Below are 22,078 nucleotides of genomic sequence, written 5' to 3'. Positions count from 1 at the left end.
AATTTGTGGAGTCTTAGCTGTAGTATACCTTTAGACTACTTATGTGTAACTGTAGCTCAGGAAGAGAGGGATGTTAGAGGGAAAGATGTTGTCTTGCTGAAGCAATGGCATCAGGTAAGATTTCCCATGTAGACTATAAAGATAGGAAGACAGAATTGATTTTAGACGGATTCCATTGTAGCATTCCTGTTTGCAGCTTCCTTGGTTGTGTAGAAGTATCTTTTGCATAGAAACTTGCTGAGTGTTTATCTGTGTGATGCTAGGCTTAGAAGATGAAGGGATAAGCCAGGCAAACACTGCCTTAGAGATAATCAAGTTCTGGAGGGAAAAGCAGACAAGGAAATCTGGGCTGAAAATGGTATATTAAGCACCCTTACAGAAAGCTACAGAGCAGCACAGCTGGATGAAAGGATGCTTTGAGAAGATTTGGTCTGAAAGGAGAGTTTTCTTTCATTCCTTTCAGTTAATCTGTCTGGATAAGCTTCATAACTGAAAGCTAATGTGGCAATGATATCTTGGTCACTACCATCTAGGACTTGCAAACAGCAACTTCTGTGACTTTGGTTCTCTTGTAGAATGTGGATGGACAGTGTTATTAATCTGTACCCGTTTCTGCGAGTTAATAGTACATAAGTGACTTCATTAGTGTGTTGCAGAATTTCTAGAAATGAGCATTAGTTGGGCTTCAGAATTTCTCCTTGGGACCTGTTTCTTATTGGTGCTTAAATGTTAAAAAGTAAAATATCAAGAATAACAGTGTGGTATGCATAACTTGGAGCCTCAGTGAGGCTGTGCTTTAAGATAGTGTTTGCAGGAATAATTTTGTTTCAGAATTGTTAAATGGCTTCTATACTGTTTTTCTAACCTTTCTAGCCTTCAGTGAAACACTTTGCTTTGGAGTTAGTGTTGATAGATTTTAGCCACGTTTTTTACTGTTGGCTGCTTAGTAGAGTTTGTTCTTTATTGTCTGTTAATTGGGCCAGTGTTATAATAAGCAATTAAAGCAAAGAGACCTCTGTTTAAGCAACTAGATTATAAACATATTATATACATACCTAATTTTTTTGTTTTGTTTTTGAGATAGGGTCTCACTATGTAATCCTAGCTATTATGAAGCTACAAGGACGAGGCTGGCCTGGAGTTTGGAGGAATTCCTCTTGCTCTCTGCTGGGATTATAGGTCTGTGTCTTGCCTGGCATGCTTGCGTGCTCTCTCTCTGTCTCTCTCTCTGTCTTTGTCTCTCTCTCTCTCTCACACACACACATACACATACACACACACACACACACACACGTTTTTGTTGCATAAATTAGAGTTTAAAATACTTTAAATTCAGTTTTGGAGCCTAGTCATTAACCAAATCAATATGATTATTGGCTGTAGGGATTTATTCTGCTCAATAGTGTACTTGTTTTAAGAATCAAGATACGCAGAATGTTGTTTAATAAATGAGGTGTTTTTCCTAAGCTGACTTGGATTCTGCCATTCTCTGAAGTTTATTGTAGTATATTTCTTAAGATAACATCAAAGGTAAAAAGACAAACTACTTTCTATATTGAAATAAAACTTGAGACACAGTTTGAGTTTAAAGCTCTCTTTAGATGTGTTTCCAGAGTTCCTTCCTGGAGATCCTTTGAGGATAAAGTGGAATAGGCCAAGTCTTTTTAAAAATATAAATCGGGTCATGTGCAGCAGCACTAGTCCCAATTCAGTTGTTAATTAATGACAGACGTAGCTTATACAACTAACTTTGGATTTTTGTTCTCTTTTTAAAGGTTGATTTTTTTTTTCCTTGCGTGAAAAATTCACCTTTGTTTGTTGATGACAATATACAAACAAGGTTTTTCTTACAAATGTTAGAAAATGAATTTTACTTTGATTCATATATTCTAAGCACTTTGTTAATTCTTGCTTAGATTCCTATGTAGGAAGAGTCAGCTGGAGTATAGATTCAGGAATTGTGTGTATTTGCTTTTAGACTAAGGAGACTGATGTTACTGATTGAGTTTATCAGTCTTCTGTACAACAGTGTATGTGAAAACTTAACCAGGGCATTTTACATGTAGATCCTTGACTTTTCCCACCACTGCTTGTAGTTCTGTGATCCTGCTCAAGAATTTTAACACCCCTAAGTGACTGAGACAGATAATTCATCTGGCACCCTCAGGAAACTCTTCCTGTGTTAACCGTGATGGTGCAGGTGCTCGTCGCCCCTAGCCTCTGGCCCCTAAGTGAACTCTGGGTAATGTCCTCATGGTAATAAACGTAGGAGATGAAGTGTAGAGAGGTTCTGCCTGTTCTTACTCAGAGAAAACTTGGAACCCTTTGGTTTTTCTTCAGGCTTTCCAGTTTTTAGATGGGATTCACTGTGTACTTTTTAGATGGGATTCTCTTTTTCATGTGTGTGTGTGTGCTGTTTTAAATCAATTACATATGGCGTTTTTCAAGCTTATATAATGTTAGACAGTAATAACCATGCCTTTGTTCTTAGGTATTCAGTTTGACTCTGATAAGTAATAGTACAACGAACACCTTTGTAAGGAAATGATTTTTCTATAACAAGATTTGTTTTTCTGCAAAAGCTTATAAAATATTTATGGAAGTATTTTTAAAGGTATTTTTACAAAATTTTAAAAAGTTAATGGCTAGAGAGATGGCTTAACAATTTATAGCACTGGCTACTTTTTCAGAGGATCCAGATTCAATTTCTATCGCAGCTCCAGTTCTGGGGAATCTGATGCTCTTCTGACCTTTGAGACATGTGGCATAGACACACAGACAAAATACTTTAACATATAAAGTAAATAATAATTTTAGTCAGGTGAGATGGGATACAACTTTAATCCCTGCAGAAGCAGGCAGATCCCTGAGTTCAAGGCCAGTCTGGTCTATAGAGCAAGTTCCAGGACAGCCGGGACCACACAGAGAACCTCTGTTTTGTATCGCCCTCCCCCCAAATCATTATTTCACTTGTGTGCCTATCTACTAGCTGTGCACTGAGCCACTGTGCACTTTTGAAGTTCAGCACAATTTTGTGGAGTCAGTTCTTCCTTTTTACCTGTATATGGGTTCCAAGTATCAAACCTAAATTTGTCCTTTTTCTTTTAATTCTCATTCTCCCCCTCTCTTTCTGAAAACTGAAGACTTGGTGTGGTGGCACACACCTGTTATTTCAGTACTCTGAGAAACTGAGGCAGGGGTTGAAAACTAGACTGAGCTACATAGTTCAGTTAAAGACAACTGTAGGATACATAGTGAAATACCAATTCAAACACTCAAGCCAGGGGCTGGAGAGAGCCTTGCAGTTAGAGTGCTTGCTGTGGAATCATGAAGACCCAAGTCTGATCCTATTTCTGTACCCTATTCTAAGGTAGGCAGAAACATGAGAGCTTCCAGTCTAGCCAATGAAAACTGAGCCCCAAGTTCAGGAAGAGACTGTGCCTTAAAGGAATAGATGAGTGAAAATAGGATCACATCCAGTGCCTTTTGTGTCCTACACACAAGTACAGATGCATGCACCCACTTCCACCCATGGTTTGCACATATGCTCACATAGACAACCCCACAATAAATGAATAAATCATCTTTTTTTAAAGCAAAAAATGAAGATTTAAGTGGACTATGAGTATGGAGTGGATTAAACAGGACTAATATTTCATCTAGAAACTGTGAGGTATGTATGCATTTCTCTGTGTGTCATATGCATGTGCACTTGCCTGTGTGGGTCCGTGTGAAGGCCAGAGGTTGGCATTGGGATATGTTTTTCAGTCATTTCTTTGCCTTATTGTGAGACAGGTTCTCAGTGAGCCTGGAAGCCTGCTAAGCTTTCTGCCAGTGAGCCCCAGATCTACACTGATAAGGTTACAGATGTGGTATGGGGTTGGGGATCTGAACTTAGGTACTCATGCTTAGGTCCACTCACTTTGATAATGGCAGGCCAAATACTGAAGACTGGTAACTAAATCTTTTTAAAAGGTTGAATGCTGAGTCAGGTGACTTCCATCCCTTTATGATAAGGTCTGTGGATTTGGCACCGTTGTGCTCCCCCTTGGAAAGCCTATTCTTTGGCTTTCCAGCACAGCATTTGCTGTAGAAGACATTTACTCTACCTTCCTAACTGGATCTGTTTTCCTGGTCTTGTCTATACTGACACGGATGGTAACAGAGGTCACTATCCTTAGACCATGTGCTACCTCTCAAATATTCTGTGCTCACTTTTCCTGGCTTTTTACTTTTCTCAGGTTCTCATGTTTGTTCTCTTAACTGACCCAATATCTTTCCCTTTATAATTTTTGCTGTGATTTTGCTCAGCTCCTAGTTGATGTATTTAGTTTGAGCATTTCCAGTTGGACATTATAGGATACCAAGCAATAGAATCCAAAGAGCTTTTCCTTTCCCTCTTGCTGTGCAGTTCTCTATTGTGATACTAATCTATAGTTTAAAGTTGTGAAATAAACTATTTCACACAAATGTAACATCTCTGTGATTATTTAACCTGGTTCTATCTGGACTCTAGCTCACCTCACTTGTGCGTTCCCACCATTTTTATTACAGTTCTCCTCATCTGTGCTATTGGCATCCCTCTGCCAACAGATCTCCAGAGAGGGGTGGAGAGGGATGCACGGTTTCTCACCCTCCTCCCTTCCTTTGATAGGGTGGTCCAGGCTGAGTTTGAACCTTGAGCTCTTGATCCTCCTGCCTTTCTCTACCTCCCAGATTATAAGCATATACCACCATACTTGATTTTGCTGTGCTTGAATCAAATCTAGGTCTTTGTATATGCTAAGTAGGCACTTCACCCATGAAGTACATCCTATAGTTGTATCCCTCTTAATGTTATAGTAGTTCAAAATATTCAAAATCTGTGATAGTTTTCTTTCTCTCCAAGGGGACTGTGCTGAGAGTTGAACTCATGGACTTGTGCATGTTAGACAAGCACTTTTGAGTTACACCACTAGCAACATCAGTGCTTTTAAACATGGCACATAGGTCGTTCTTGTTCTTTTACTAATTAGGTATTCCTAAGAGTGTAAACCTCAGGTTTTCCTCTTTGCACTTCTTCACCTACTTTGTGAGATCACAAAGCCTGTGGCTGGTGCCAGGCTGGTAGTTTTCTCTCCCACGTTTTTGAGGCAAGGTCTCACTCTGCAGCTCTGACTGTCCTGGAACTCATTACGTAGAACTGAGTGGCCCTACACTCACACAGACACCCATGCCTCTTCTTCCTGAGTGCTGGGATCAAGGTAGGGTCACCATGGCTGGCTTCCTGCCATGCTGCTTTCTTCACATGTGTTTCTGCCTCCCAGCTAGCTCTCTTGTATTTATTTTTTTTCATCCCAAATGTCTCCTCACTCTTGCTCAGGATGCTTCTTTTTGCTCCAGTGAGTGTCTGTTTCCCATGTAACCTCAACATTGTCTGTTATTCATTCAAATGATCAGTTAGTTTCACTTTTCTTTACTATATTATGAAATCCTAGAAGACAGGATTTTTATTTGTGTTTGTACATGATGCACAATTCATTTGGAGATGTTTCATTCGTAGATAGGGGTACAGCTGACCATCCTTTTCCCAAACTAGAAATGATTGCTCTTTGTCACATCTAACCAGTTTCAATTCCTTAGTTTTGTGCTTATTTGGCCATTGTGTTTGCATTCTTTGTTCACTCAGTAGATTTTGTTGTCTGACAAGTACTAATGTGCTAACCATACTACATGTTGAGATTGTGTATTAATTTGTAGAGAATTTACATGTAATAAAATTTTGAAATTAGGAACAGGGCTTATGTCTGTTTAAGTTTCTGTGGTGCTGAGGAGTAAGTATGTGGTTTGGGATTCTAAGCACACAGTATACCACTGAGCCAGTCCTTAGAGGGTTGTTTTTTAAGTATTCTCATTTGGTTTTAAGATTTGTTTTTAATTAGTTATCTGTTTGTCTCCCTACTATGAATAAGTGTTCCTTTTTCCAGTTACATTTTTAAATTATTTGTTGAATTGAAAGTGATTAGATTATCGTGTATCTGGCGGGGGGGTACGGCTATAGAAATGTATTATTTAAATTGTCTGAAGAGGTGGCTCAGTATTTAAAAACATGGTTTTCCAGAGGAATTGTTTGTTTCCCACCACCTACATTGGGCAGCTCACAACCAGCTCCAAGGAATCCGACACTTCCTTCTAGTCTCATGAAGCAAGACACATACATACACATAAATAAACCTTTTTCTAAAATTGACTAAAATCTTAGAATTATAGAGCCAAAGGAAACCTTAGTGGCTTAGTCCAGTCCTCTAGTTATGGGTTAAATACTTGATGTTTGGATAGTTGACGTGGTCTTACCCAGTGTTGTACAATCTTCTGGTGTCAGATCTTGAATAGAACCTACAGCTGTCAGTTAATTGACTATTGCTTTTGGAATAGGGAAGATCTGACAGGCTCATTTTAGATTCTGTTTGGAGATACTTATTTTCAATCTGGCGATGAATATTAAACTATACCATTTATGCCCATGGTTTTATATATTTTTATTTTTCATTTAAAATTTCTTGGTGAGTTTTACGTGTTATTTGAAAATACTTATTTGCTCATTTATTTTGTAGTGCTAACAATCAGATCTTGAGCATTCTGAGCAAGGGGTATACCACAGAGATACACCCTCAGCTCTTGATATTTTCCCCAAGTTTTAAAATACATTAGTATGGTTATTTATAAGTCTCTTTAATGTCATTTCAATTTGTAAATGTAATGCCATTTAAACATGAGATTTAAATTTTATTTCACAGGCAACCACACCCCCTAATCAAGGAAGGCCAGATTCTCCAGTCTATGCTAACCTACAGGAACTGAAAATATCACAGTCTGCTCTTCCTCCTCTTCCTGGGAGCCCAGCAATTCAAGTTAATGGGGAATGGGAGACTCACAAAGACAGTTCAGGCCGTTGTTACTACTATAACCGCACAACCCAGGAGCGAACCTGGAAACCACCCCGATGGGCTCGAGATGTGAGCACAAGCCGAGATTTTCAGAGCCCAGGAGAGCAAGAGGTATGAGTATATCAGAGCCAAACAGTAAGGCTTCCACTTTTTCTTCATTATTCAGAAATGAAACAAAAAGCTTGGTTTCTTGGTGTCAGTATGGTAGAACATTTGAACCTCTAAGATTTCCCCAAGCTTTCTTCAAACCTTTAACTAGTGTATAGATGCTGTCTTTAAAGAACATACTCTGGCTTTTGCCCGATGCAGGACCTTATCTTTATTGCATCAGAAGGAGCCAGCACAGCAGATGTGAAATTCATAGCACTTGGGATATGAGGCTGAAAAATCACAATGTCAGAGCCAGTCCTGGTTACATAGCCACCTTTAGACTGTCCCGGCACAGTGGCTCCCTCACCCCCAAAAGGATGCTTATTACATAAACCAATAAAAAGGAAAGGAGGTCCATGGCTAAAACCTAGCAAGATACATAGAAACAAAGTTACTTAACTGATCAAAACAGTTTTCTGTGGCCATCAAACTCTTTCTTCATGTTTTTCTGCCAGTAAGGATACAAGGCAGTCCTTTAATTCTGCTTAAGAGAAGTAATGATTATCCCTTTGCTGTAGTTGGGTTAGTCAAGTGTAAGGATAACTCCCTTAGAACTGTTATACACTGGTGTTTGTTTGTTTGTTTGCTTGCTTGCTTGTGGTTTCTCTGTGTAGCCCTGGCTGTCCTGGAACTCACTCTGTAGACCAGGCTGGCCTCAAACTCAGGAATCCGCCTGCCTCTGCCTCCCAAGTGCTGGGATTAAAGGTGTTCACCACCATGCCCGGCTATACACTCTTCTTACTGCTGCTTTCCTCTCTCTTCAGTACCTCCTGCAGGCTGTTATAGAGACCTACTAGTTACATTTTAGGGAAGCACCATTTTGTTGTAGTTGTTGTTGTTTAGTTTAACTATGTAGGTGAAAGGTGGGTTGGATTAGTGGGATTCAGTGAAGCCCTGTTATTTTGTGCTGGGCCACCAACTCTCACAGGAAGCAGCTAGGTCACCTGTCCTGCATTTAGCAGAATCTAAGAGCTTTGCAGCTAATATTCCCCTTCTCGTCCTATTTTTCAGTTGGTTATTCATAGCTTTCTTTCATGGTGACTTATAATGTTCACAATTGAGAACAAAAATACCAAAGCAAAACTGCTGGAAAAAAAACCCAAAAATCAAAAACAAACAAAAACAAAAAAAAAAAGGAAAAAAGAAAAAAAGGCTAGGAAAGCTCCAAAAAGATTTGGGGGAAAAAAAAAAAACAACAAAAAAAAACAAACCAAACTTGTGTATTGATTGTAAAATCTTTATAATTACTGTTAGAACAGTAGAAAAAATGAGATATGCCCAGGAACTCTGTATGTATTTCTTAGCTTTTTAGTTCTGTAAATGAAAGTGATTTGTCTATCAGGATCCCAATTTATGTGTAAGAATAGACATTTCCAAAGTCTCTGGACACATCTTTTATCAGTTGTGAAGAAAGGATTCACATGGGAGGTAAAACTGAGAGACTTTGTGAATCTGAATACATCTTTGTATTTAATTAATCAAATGCTTGAGTGTAAAATTCTAGGGAAATAATTTTCTCTCACAGTTACAAGTTGTTTTAAACTTCACTTGAATCAGGCATCTACCAGTTGCTTGTCTTCCCTGTTGGACCCAGTGAATTTTTCCACAGACTGAGGTTTTCAGCTCCTCTCCCTACAGCATGAGGGCCTCTAAGGCATCGGTGTCAGCATTCAGGCCTCGGGTGCCTTAGTCTTTGAGTCCATCTTAATTGTGTTTGCTTTGCAACTGAGGTTCTTCCTGATTGCCCTCTTGGGGGGATTAACATCATAGTTCTGCTTGGGAACTGTGCCTAAAGAATGGGCATGAAGAAAGGATTCTGGTACTGTTAGTCCTCTCATCTTTCATACCCTGAATGTCAGCTCCCAGGTCTAATGCTTGTTTCTGAGCCAGCTCCAGTAAGTCTCTTGGTATCCAATACCATTTCCTACCTGCCAGTTTAGACTAAGCTCTCTTCTGCATGGTTAAGTGAGATGTTTGTTATCTGCTAACTTGCTCTTCCAGTTCTTGTAGGTGGGTATCTTTTTAGACATAATTCACTATAGTTATTTTTGTAAAATTTGATAGAGAGTGGCCATGCTTCTCTGTCTAACCTTAGAACAGTGGTTCTCAACCAGCCTAATGCTGCAACTCTTTAATGAAGTGCTTCATGTTGTGGTGACCTGCAACCATAAAATTATTATTGTTGCTGCTTCATAACTGTAACTTTGCTATGTTGTGAATCGTAATGTAAATATCTGACATGTGACCCTGTGAAAGGGTTGTTTGACCCTCAAAGGGTTTGGGCCACAGGTTGAGAGGCTGTTTTAGAAGCTTTCCTGATGATTGCCTTAGGACAATGGTTCTTATCTGGTGACAGTGCTTTCCAGAATCTTGGCAGTGTTTGGAGTAGACTAAGTATCACAGTGAGGGAGTACTGCTGTGTTAGAGGCCAGAGGTGCTGCTTCTGTTTGACACAGCATATGACAACTGTTCACACCAAAGGGTTATCTGGTCTGAGTGTAGCAGACCTGCTACCCACTGCTGGACTTCCACCATGTCTGCTTTATCACAGTTTAACCTTTACCAGTCTCCTCTGGCCCTTAATGCTTTTTTTTTTTTTTTTTTTTGGTTTTTCGAGACAGGGTTTCTCTGTGTAGCCCTGACTGTCCTGGCACTCACTTCGTAGACCAGGCTGGCCTCGAACTCAGAAATCCGCCTGCCTCTGCCTCCCGAGTGCTGGGATTAAAGGCGTGCGCCACCACGCCCGGCTCCTTAATGCTTTTTTATTATTGTATATTTTGTTTCTGTTTTTAGCTTCTCTATTGTGTATTACAACTCAACATTAATCCTTAATTTTACTTTTTCCCCTTCAAATTTCTTCTGTTTTAGTACATGCTTTTAAATTTCCTTGTGAGCTTTTCTTAGTGATAGAATTTTTTTCTTCGGTCTGGAAATGTGGTGTATGTGTGTATGCACACACATGCGCCTACACATGCTCAGCACACACATTGTTGAGTTACTTAAGGATTTAATGTAGTTCCAAGTTGGCTTTTGAGTTGGTTCTTTTTGTTAGTTTGGTTTGCTAACTTATTCTTGTGATTTTTAGCTTCCATTGTTGATGCTGAAAGCTCAGCTGTCATTTTCTCCTATAAAGAGTACACTGTCTTTTCTGGCTAGTTGCTTAGATGATTTATATATGTAATCTCACTAGGATGTGAATGGTAAAGATGCCTTTGTTAGTCTCCTTTCTATTGTGACATCCACTGTAGAAAACCAAGTTAAAGGAGTTCATTTATGCTCATATTTTTAGTCTTTGGACAGTTGGGTCTGTTGTCTCTGGCTGTTCGTAGGGAGAACATCATAGTAGGAGAACATAGTGCAAGAAAGCTGCTCACCGCCAGACAGCTGCTAGGAAAGAGAGGTGAGGGATCAGAGACAGCGAGGAGCCAGGGACAGGCTACACCCTAAAATACGTGCTGCCTGTTACCCATTGGCTGAAGCCAGTCCTCTCTTACTCATCCTTACCTCAGGTATGGATTGACCTCATCCTCAGGGTTAGCGCCCTCTCAGTAGCTCCAAGAGCTGAGAACCAAGCCTTTCAGCTGTTCTGTATCTAAACTGTAATTATTTTTATTTCCTGTCAGGAAATAAATATTTCTTTGTCTAGGATTGTATGAATATGATAAAATAGCCAATGTTAGTTGTACCTCACAACTTATAATATACTGAAGACAAATATATTTTGAAAAGTAAATACTATATTATTAATATATTCAAGTTTTCCTAGTATGTATAGCCAAGTAAATTCAGTCTTTTTAGATTCTCACTCACTGCATATTTATATTCAAAGAAGAAAAATCTGTGTTTCTGACTGTTTATAGCCTCTTTCATCAGAAGAAAACTACCACAGCAGTTGTTTCAGCCAGTCAGATAGTCAGTGTGGCTCTCCTCCCAGGGGTTGGTCAGAAGAGCTGGATGAACGTGGGCATACCTTGTATACCAGTGACTATACTCAGGAAAAGGTACTTCTCTTTTTCTTCTTTTTCTCATTAGTGAACCTTGGCAGAGTCCTCACGAGATCATTGTGCACTGAGGTTTGATAGTAAAATAAACTCCTAAGCTGGCATGGAGGTATATATGTATAACCCAGCAGTTGGGAGGCAGAGGTGGGATGTTGAATTTGAGGTTAGTCTCCACTGATCAGCAAAGCTCTTTTTCTAAAAAATCTCATGAGAAGTATTCCTCATAGCAATTTTACAATGGAGTACATAGGAGTACTACTGATTCATGGTTTTGTTGGTGTGTTGTGGCTGGGGATAGGACACGGCATTCACATATGATAGGTAAGCACTCAATTACTAAGCTACATCCTGATTCTTGCTTCACAGTTTAAATGGGCTACAGCAATGGTGGTTTTCCGGTACTGATAACCCATTCAGATGAACCTTTGAGGGCAGACCTGTTGTCATTTGCTTAAGGTTCTTCAATAAAAATATTTGTTGCTATTTCTCTTGGGGAAAGTTGTTTTTTTTTTTTCCCAATGGATTTTCCAACCTGCTATTATCACAGACTTTCTTCACACCACTTATATTTTTTTTCCGTTATGACTGAGTTTTTGTAAAACAAAGACCATGAATCTAATATTTTGTGATTAATAAATATCAAAATTTTAAGCACTACATAAATAGTCATTTTAAATGGTGGCTGACTGGCTTACTAGTTAAAGATAGGGGGTAAGCAAATAGCCCCTTTTCCTGCTTCAGTTAGTTAGTCCCAACATGTATAGAATTAGTGGTTTTGCTTCTATAAAGATAAATATTATTATTTATTTATTCTCTGTTCTATATTATGTGCAGTTCTCTTGTTCCTTGAAATGCATTGGCTGAGGGAAATAATGAGGATTTGTGTAAAGTTAGGCTTAAATTATGAGATTTTTATACCAGAACTTAAAAAAAATGTTTTTAATGTTTTAAACTTGTTCTCAGGATGTTTTAGACACTCTGCTATACCAGCAGATGCGTGTCTCCGTGTATGTTTTATGTCATATGTTTCTTACTATGTTGTCACATACTATTTGAATTATTATGTGACATTTGAGGAAAGAGAGACGTGCATACTAGTATCGAGTATTATATTTACCAACCATAAGTGCACTTTCCTATCATGCTAACCTTCTGGAGTTCATTTGTTTATTTATTTCTCTGTTGCTAGTAGGATGAAATTTCTAAGAACAGTATCTAATAATCTTACTATAGCCATTTAAACTAGCCTTTATTTAAATTGAATACGAACCTGTTGTGTTTTTGTAGTGGCTCAAGCATGTTGATGATCAAGGTAGACAGTATTACTACAGCGCAGATGGATCTCGGTCAGAGTGGGAATTGCCAAAGGTAAGGAGCTTAATGCTGGCCTTATTGCATAATGTCTGAAGACAGCTGCATGAGACTCATTGTTTTTTATTTTTTGGATTTTTTTTTTTATTGTTGTCTTTGTTTGTTGTTTTAGAGACAAAGTCTCATTTTGTAGCTCAGACTGGTCTGAAGTTCCCAATGTAGATCAGGGTAGCTTTAAACTTACTTTACAGATTTATTCTTAGCTTTGTTTTATTCTTTAAAAAGCAGAAGACTTTTTTTCTCCTAAGTTCATTTGCAACCCCGTGGTTCCCTAACATTGTCAGAGATGTATATTTACCACTTTCTCATCTAGGTTATTCTCAATCAGGAAATTTTTTGATAGCTTGAAACTAGTTTCTTATTATCTCCCAAAATAAGAGTGCTACTTAATGCCAGTAGTACCAGCCTGTCTAGTTATCTGAGGATCTTACCTGGAATGGGCCTTATGTCTTTTTAGGAGAAAGGATAGTGGTCTTATTCAAGACCATCATCAGTGAAGGTATATGTAAGTGAATCATATGTGTGTGAGCGCACACACACACACTTGATACCTACCAGGTATGGATAAACATAGGGCACAGTACAGTTAGTTAAACAATATATTGATACTAAGATTTTTTCAAAATATGAGATGCATGTGAGTGATGAACACATTGTTCGTCATATAATATAGCACGAAAGGGGACGAGAGATGGATCTGGAAGTTGTATTCAGAAGGCATCAATGTGTACCAAATACTATGTCACTTTATAGAAAAATACCTGAAGCAAATATCTTACAGTAAAACAGTAAAACTTAGTGCTAGGTTCTTACTAGAGCTTATTTTTATGTATGTGCTTAAAATAATACACACTGGGCTGGCGTGATGGCTCAGTGGGTAAGAGCACTGACTGCTCTTCCGAAGGTCCTGAGTTCAAATCCCAGCAACCACATGGTGGCTTACAACCATCCGTATTGAGATCTGGCGCCGTCTTCTGGTGTGTCTGAAGACAGCTACAGTATACTTGTATTCTAAAATAAATAAATAGATTAAAAAAATAATAATACACACTAAGATTTTAGTTCAGATTTTTAAAAAGTTTTTTATAGGAATTAGAAACATGTTAAAATTTGGTCATCATTTTAAACTAAGGGTGTTTAAGTTGTGGTATTTCTTTGGTCTTTTTCTCTATTATGAGTACTTTGTTATTGGTGTCTCACATTTTTGTTGTGCTTGATTTGCCCCTATGAATATTCTCTGCCTAGTAAATTATGAGTACATTTAAAATTATGATTATTACCTGAATTAATTTTACATTATTTTTCTTACCACCTTTCTAAATCATAGTAATTACAAGCTCAAAAGCTAGGCAAGGTTCCATGAAAATTTCATATATAAACTTACACAGTCACATGTTTGCTAGAGATGATTGTATTTCAGAGAAGCCCTGTGTAACAGGTCTCTTTAAATTAAATGTCTGGCACAGGATATTGGTGGTCTTTAAGCATTATCATTGTTTAGTTTAGAAGTAATAATTTGAAGATAGTTGTCAGAAAACACTGAATTGGTTTGTATGCATTCATTTTGGAGAGTCAAAAAATAACATACTGTGCACGCATACTCTAATATATAATTAGTGTAATTATAATCAAAGTCATTGAAAGCTAAGGTTTGCTGGACTGATTTTAGAGCTGAGGGGCATTGATACAAGGAATCCTTCCCTTTCAGGGGGAAGAAAAGTATCTGTATAAAAGTTTATTTGTACAACTTAAATACCCTACATAAGGTAATATAACTCTCAAAGCTTAATAGTTCTCTATGTTTTTATATGATCTACATAACATGCTAATTTCACATGCAGCTTTCTCTTGACTGTGACTGTTCTATTTTCTACACTGTTGGTGTATTCAGAAGTAGTGTTCAGAACTTACACACTTTGGAAAAATAGCAGTGTGTCTAGCCTTACGTGAGACAAAACAAACCTTTAAACCATGAAATGTAAAACTGTATGTGTGAACCTTACTGAAGCCTTATGATAACTGTGGTAGTATTTTTATGAAGAACTGGGATGTTTCTACTTCATTTACTCTTAGGACATCTCTGAGTGAGGTAACAACTCTGCTCTGTCTGTTTTGCAACTGAAGAACAATTTCAGAGGAGTAAATATTTTACAAAAGACAACATAAGACAATATAGCCGGGTATATCCCACTCTAAAATCAAGGTCTCAGTCATGTTACAAGGCTGCTCAGTAAGAAGATTGAGATGAGACAAGTCTTGGTGTGGTATCACTTGAACATTGCCTAGTGTCATGTGTCATTAGGAGCTACTGTAGATTCATATTTGTATCTTTACTTATGGACTGTATTTTGTTTTGTTTAGTATAATGCTTCATCTCAGCAGCAAAGAGAAATAATTAAAAGTAGGAGTTTGGACAGGCGGCTGCAAGAACCAATAGTGTTAACTAAATGGAGACATAGCACCATTGTGTTGGACTCCAACGACAAGGTAAGAGCTTGGAAAAAATGTGTTAAGAGTTTTGGCAAGTGTTTGGGAACTATATTGTTCACAGTGAGTTATAGATATTTTTACTAATATTTATATAAAATTTTGCTGTTAAACATAATTCTTAGCAAAAATATTAACTTATTTTGAGCAAGTACAAAATAATGTTAGTTTGTTTTAATTTTTCATTATTGTGTACATATAATGTACCTTGATTATATTGCCCCCTCATTAGCCTATTTTATGCTCTTCCCACTGAATCCCAACAAAATTTTTCTCAACAAAATCTCCCTCCTTTCATCTGTTTGCTTTTATAGTCCACTACATTTAACTAAGGGTTGCTGAGTGAGCCTGGGTGGAAGGACAGGGCAGCTTACCAGTGGCTATGCCACTGAGAAGTATGATGCCTCCCCAGCCCCAGCCATTAGCTGCCCATAACCCCTCAGGGCAGACTGAGACCTAAGCTCCTTCCCATGTGTGCTGGAATGCTGAGACTCTTAGTCTTGACAAGGTATGCAGGCAGTCTCTGCTGCTCTGAGCCACATCGTATCCAGAAGGGTTTCATAGCACTCCTTCCTGTATTCGTTCTTTCTTCACTCTCTCTTGTTGGCCCCGAACCTGGGAAGGTGATACAGATAACCTGTTTAGGGCAGAACACACAATAGTTACTTAATTCTTGCATGTAAGTTAATGGTTTTGTCTACATGCAATGGGAAAATATTTCTTAACTAAATGGCATGAGTTTGTATTTAGTATCAGATACTATGTGTTAGTTTTTGGCTTAGAGTTTTCTCAAATTCTGTACAATAGATCAACTTTTTTGTGACTTCCTGATCAGATATCACTTGACATATTTGAGCTAGCATGTGCATGTGTGTATATGAGTGTATAGTATATAATGTTTACACACACACTATTTTAAGCCACTTTTGCTGTCTTTGGTCTTCAGGAAGTTTTATATAGTAAAGGTTTCATTTTCTTTGTCCCGGGAAAGCCTGTGATCCTACTTTCTCTATTCTCTCCCATAATATTGCTTTTATCAGTCTGAGAAGTAACGTTCTATGTTTCTAATAGAATATGGATTTTGATTCAGGTTTCAGAAAGGATCTTCTTAAACTTCTTCATCTGTACTGTTAGGATATGATTTTCTTTCAGGGCATGGTGGGCATTTACAGTATATCAGTCATATCCATTAGAAGGAGAAGGGAAAGGGGTTGATAATATTCTATAATTAAACACATTACCTTTAGAAAGGTCTTTGATCACTTTTGTAGCATAATTAACAGGTCTTCCATATCTCTCTCTCTCTCTCTCTCTCTCTCTCTCTCTCTCTCTCTCTCTCTCTCTCTCTCAGGAAAAAACAAAAAAACAAACATGATCTTTCTCTGTAGCCTAGGCTGGCTTGGAACTTAGCAACTGAAAGTGTTTGGGAAAGATTAGGAGGTGTGGCCTCACTTGAGGAGGTGTGTTACTACAGGTAGGTTTCCCCACTACACACATCTTGAGCTTGTGGATCATTTGTAAGCTCTTAGCTACTGCTCTAGCACTGTTCTTGAAGAGACACCATGATAAAGCCAACCTTATAAAAGAAAGCATTTAATTTGGAGGGCTCAGGATTAAGAGAGCTACACTTCATGATCATCACAATGGAAACATAAACGTAGCAGGTAGCAGTAACTGAGAGCTTACACGCACAAGGTGTGTGCAGGTAGGTGCCTGTAATAACACACCTCCTTCAGTGAGGCTACATCTCTTAATCTTTCCCAAACACTTTTCACCAACTAGGGACCAAGTGTTCAAATGCATGAGTCCATAAGGGCAGTTCTCATTCAGACTACCGTGCCTCCTGCCTTAGCCTCGAGAGTGCTGGGATCATAGGTAGACACCACTGTGCCTGGTTAAAATGAACTCTGTTAGTTTCCCCAGTGTTTGGCTACTTTCACTCTTAAATCCTTCTGTAAACAATTGATTTCATTCAGCTCAAAATAAGATGTTTTGTTAGTGCAATTGAGTGTAAATTTGTCTTTCTATATAAAACAAGGTAGACTTTTAAAAGAGTGTAGTGTGCACACTTTCTATATTTATAATAACTTACAGAACAATAATGAAAGTAGACCAGTTTCCAGTTTTTATTTTCAAGAATAATTTACAACTAAGTGTAGACATCTAAAAGACAAATGAATGGCATTTTGGAATCAGTATTTTTGAAGATGTGTTTGAAAATCTGTTAGTATTGAGATTAGCCTAGGCAAGTGAAATTCCTAGAAGTATTAATGGAAAATACAATCAATTCCAGGAGTTAATTACATTTCTAGGTCTATAGAAAACTGCTAACTGCCATATATAATGTGGCAAGGCAAAACCTATTGGTGAGCTACCTCTGCTACCTCTTCCAGTGATAGGAAAGGTATTTTGGTGAGATAGACTTAGACTTCCTTTTTTCAAGTTTTCCGTCATCTTCAAGGGTGCACGTGCATGCACGAACACCTGCACACATATTCCTGTGAGATTTCAGCTTTAAACTGATCCTTGACGGTACCTTTACTGAGAATTACTTCATGTCCTTTTTCATCTAAGCCCTTAGGCAGCAGCAATGTGATTGTCCTGAGAACAGACATTTACTTATTTTTAGTAGAAATCTGTCTCTTCAAGTTGGCCTTTGAAATAGATTCACAGCTAACTGCTTCATCAAGTAAATATTTCCATTTCGTTTTATCACCTAAATATGCTGTCTTCAAATAGGGCAGTCTTTGAGGCTATGGAAAAGAGATTACACTAGGACAAGCTTATACATAATGGCACCTATAACTTTAATGGAATAAAATCCAGTGTTATGCAGCAAGCCTTGTTAAAATGACATGAGTTCACAGGTAAGATTACCTTGAAGGAGGTAGTTGTAGGTGTGTCTTTATTATGTCTGAGTGGGTTTCCTTGTTTCTCCTTATATATGGCTTTTACTAAAACTATTCATGGATGTGAAAGATGTGTATGCACATATTCTTACAGGGATACATAAATGTACAGTTGTTTGTTTACTGTAATTATAATTGTGTATTCGTTATCACTCGTACTTGTGGGTTGTAGGACTGTAGGCTGTATATCACTTTTACTCCCTTACTGTGTTGTTATGGATTTTTCAGGCTTTATCTTTTCAGGCTGTTTTAATACACATAGAAGTCATATGACTGAGCTCAGAAAAAACTCTGAAAGAAGGTGAAAGGCAAGTCTGGATAGCTGAGTTTGCTTTTCTTGGATTTGTAGCTAGGATTCTAATACTTTGTCCATTAGTGGTGTTAGCTTTGGTTGTTTTGTTGTAAGATTGTTCTTCCAAAGGTTTCCCTGTAAATCTTGATTGCTGTAGCGTTTCTGTGGGTACAAATGTATAGGGTGCAAATTGAAGATTTTTTTTTTTTTTTTTGCAAGTGAATGAGTGTTGAAATCAGGGTTTTTACACTGTTCTTAAAATGTTCCTAGGTTTGTTGTCAGAATCTTGTAATTTTATAAGCATAGATGTTGGGATGAGCAGATGTGGAGATGAGTAATCAAAGCACTGTCTGCTTGGACTGGGAATTAGTAAGAGAATGAGTAAACTTCATCATTTACTTGATGAAGCAATTAGTGTGAATCTATTTCAAAGGCCAACTTGAAGAGACAGATTTCTACTAAAAATAAGTAAATATCTGTTCTCAGGACAATCACATTGCTGCTGCCTAAGGGCTTAGATGAAAAAGGACATGAAGTAATTCTCAGTAAACGTACAGTCAAGGATCAGTAAGGGGGCTAGGATGATTTCTCATTCTCTTTTCCTCAAACATCTAGGAGAATGGAAACTTTAAAGTAGGTATTAGTACCAAAAAAAATTACTTTTCAGTCTTACCTTTCATAAGAAGTAATATCTTTCAGATTTGACCAAACTGGCTGTTGATAGAACCCCTCGCTTGTTGTTATATTGTTGTAAACTTAAACATGTATATCCCTCCACCTCCCAGTGCATCATTAATCTTTAAATTCTAGATTTCTCTGGCATATATCTATATCTTTATATCTAATTATTGGACAGTAACTATAAATTCCTTTAATGCTGATAAATGACTAAATTTATTTCCCCATATTGCTTTAGACTAAAAATTTCACTTGTCAATTATCACTTAATTCTTGTGAATGTACTTTATAGCACTTAATAATCATACCTATCATACTAATAGTACGTTATATGGTGACTGGTGTACAGGTAATTTTAAATAGGGTTAATTAAAAGTGATAAAATGCTGTTTTACCCAACATAGTTGCTATATGAACATGCCATAGGTTGTAAACTTTTAGTAACATCTGTAGTTTTCAGATCAGTGTCACCTGACTTCTAGAGCATCTGAGATAGAAAATAACAAGGAAACAGTTTCCTTTGTTTGCCTTGTTACATTCTCCCACTGTGATCAGGAAGAAACAGACATGTTTAAAATAGAGTAACGTTTTTCATTACTTATTTCTTGTAGGATTCTCCAACTACCACCAAACTCTGCTTACCTGAAAATGAATCTCCTCCTACTTCATCAAAGCGCCAAGATCCAGTTAGTATGTTAGAAACACAGAATAAATAGCCTAGCCGTTTCAATCACTTTCAGGAAATTAATTTTCTTTAAATATAATGTTGAAGTATTTCTTGTGCCTCTATTAAATTTTATTGGCCTTTTAGAAAAATTATAACTAAAACAGTTTTAAGAATCAAATTTTATTCATTTTAAAGCCCCTTTTGTATGAAATATGCTAGTAGTTTATGTTTACATATATGCTGTATTTAAATATATGCCATATATCAAAGTGACAAATTTATACTTAGTTTTTAAAAGTAAAAAATTCTAAGCCAGGTCTGGTGGCACATGCCTTTAGTTCTGGCACTCAGGAGGCAGAGGCAGAGGCAGAGGCAGAGGCAGAGGCAGATGGATCTCTGTGAGTTCCAAGGCCAGCATGGTCTACATAGTGATTTCCAGGACAGCCAGGACTTCACAGAGAAACCCTGTCTCAAAAAACAAGCAACAGAACTTTCCCAGAGAATATTACAAATTAAATTACACTTCCCTTTCTTTCCCAGGCTGGCAGTCTGAAGGTAAGATGTATGCCCTTCCTTTCCAGTAGCATGGCTGCTCTTGTGCATCTGTGATTTGGAAGAGCTTGTCAGTCTGGGCCAGGGAGGACTAGAGATGATAAGTCTGACTGAAACCTCCCAGCAGCTTTTCTCCTCACGGTGAAACCCATGTTTGGACCCTTTGACCTCATCCTCATGTTCACACACTCCTGCTCTTCCTGTCAACACTGATCTGCTGTTGGCTTGTACTGCTGTCCTCTTACTGGGTAACATTTAACATTTTTTAAAGGAGAACATTTTTAAGCAAGACATATATGCTTAGGCTCTTGTCTGTGTCCCTAGCTCATACTTCATGTGTCCTCTTCTCCCATACTGCACAACGCTTTCCTCTGCCACCGAGGCTCTGCCACACCTTTGCCTGGAAGCCTGTGCATATCCCCAGGATTCAGTTCAGAGTTGGCTTCCTAGAGAATTTAGGCCAGGCCTCTAGGTGAGATGAGGTTCCTTGTGGTACTCCTTGTAGCATGAGTGCTGTTTATTTCATAAAATCAAGAACACCCTCTGTGATCCAGCTTTTGTCTCTGTCTTCTCCAGCAAGGAGACACTGTTAGCAGAGACGGGAATATCCATTCCTACTGCACAGCCACACAGTAGTTGCTGAGCAAATACTTGTTGAGTTAATGAATGTAACTAACACGTTAAAAAGACAAACTTTGATCGTTACTATTTGATGAAGTTAGGTTAAACTTTTGTTTACTAGTCAGACTTTAGATTCTTTCTGATCATTCTGACTTTTGTTTTCCTTTTCCCACATATATGTGGCAATACATGTATATTTCTTTTTAATTGTTCTTTTTGTTCCTTATATTTTATGATTCCCATCACATTGTATATACTTTTTATTTTTAATTAGCACTAAGTAAGCTAAGAGGTAATGATGGGATGTATTTTTAAATATAGGCAGTATACATTTTACAGAAATATCTCCATAGACTATGTTTTAATAAAAAGGAATTTCTAAGTAATTGTAGAAACAAGAATTTGTAAATCCTTCATACAGTTTAAAAACACTGTTGTTCAATGATCTTCCTGTCCATTTGACATCCATTAAACTGTCCTGGATGCAGAGTGCCCTCTGATGGTCACCCCGGGAACTGCCTCCCTAGTGTGCCTTGTTTCAGTGCTCTGTTAACACAGAACAGCTGTGTTGATGTTGCCAGGACTACTGTTTCCACATAAACAGGGTGTTCTTTCCTCCTCACACTGAGGCTGTTATCCCTTTGACCTCTCTTCCTGATATCTATTTTGCAGGCCCCTCCTCTGTGTGCCTTGCTTCTAAGAGTCCTATTTGTCTCTTCCATTCTGTCTAGTTACTACCCAGCTATCTCCCCCTCTCTCTGTATGTGAATTAAAATCTTGGCATAAATGTTTAGTGGCAATGAAGGTACAGATTTAGAAGGCTTTATAAAAATATAACATTGAAACAGATTCTGCTGTCTACATAGTTGCTTAAACTTCGCTCTTTGCTCACTATCCTCCCTTTCCTCTGTGTGCATGGCATCTCTGTCCCCTCATGACCTGTTTCTCTCTGGAAGTTAGCCCCTTTCTCACTTTCCTTGGTCAAGTTCAGACCTTTGGCATTCTTCAGCATATCAGTTAGAGGTGCAGCTGGTTGCCAGCCTGCCGTTGTCTCTTAGTGCCTCTCTTCTTGCCACTTGTTTACCTTGCCTCATAATTGGTAGGCCCTGTGATGTTCTTTCTGCCTTTCTCCTTCTGTCTCCATCTGGCTACTCCGTAGGTTAGAGGTCAGCTCCTGTAGGAAGCTGCTCTGATTCTGTTCTCTGTCTTCCAGGTTGAACTCAATTCTCCTGTCCAGGTTGAGATAGGAGTCCATTTCTCAGAGCACTTAACGTATTGTGTAATGATTGTTTGGGGTACTTTCTGTACATTTGAGTTTAGCAAGTTTTGTTCTTTTATATTCAAATGAGAGTGCTCAGTACTTAGAGGGCCAGTGCCTCCATCTTACTCCCTGTGGGAATTTGGAGAAAGTACTGACTCCTTTT

At 38.1% G+C, this 22,078-nt stretch overlaps 1 protein-coding gene across 6 annotated transcripts in view; it reads left to right on the top strand.

Annotated features, from left to right (window-relative positions):
- The window catches only part of Arhgap12 (Rho GTPase activating protein 12), a 113,456-nt gene that overhangs the window by 65,715 nt on the left and 25,663 nt on the right, over positions 1-22,078 (top strand). For 2 of the 6 annotated variants that reach the window (XM_021150665.3, XM_085833511.1), the window contains exons 4-8: positions 6,777-7,037; positions 10,937-11,077; positions 12,365-12,445; positions 14,810-14,935; positions 19,426-19,500. In XM_021150665.3, the coding sequence (XP_021006324.1) occupies positions 6,777-7,037; positions 10,937-11,077; positions 12,365-12,445; positions 14,810-14,935; positions 19,426-19,500 (684 nt within the window). The remainder of the gene's footprint in view (positions 1-6,776; positions 7,038-10,936; positions 11,078-12,364; positions 12,446-14,809; positions 14,936-19,425; positions 19,501-22,078) is intronic. The other 4 variants (XM_085833512.1, XM_021150666.3, XM_085833513.1 and 1 more) reach the window with 4 other exon arrangements.

Source organism: Mus caroli, unplaced genomic scaffold (genome assembly GCF_978045245.1).
Source record: "Mus caroli unplaced genomic scaffold, Mus_caroli_1 scaffold_19, whole genome shotgun sequence".
Lineage (NCBI taxonomy): Eukaryota > Metazoa > Chordata > Mammalia > Rodentia > Muridae > Mus > Mus caroli.
The sequence above is the reverse complement of the archived record's forward strand: the minus strand, read 5'-3'. Positions and strand labels throughout refer to the sequence as shown.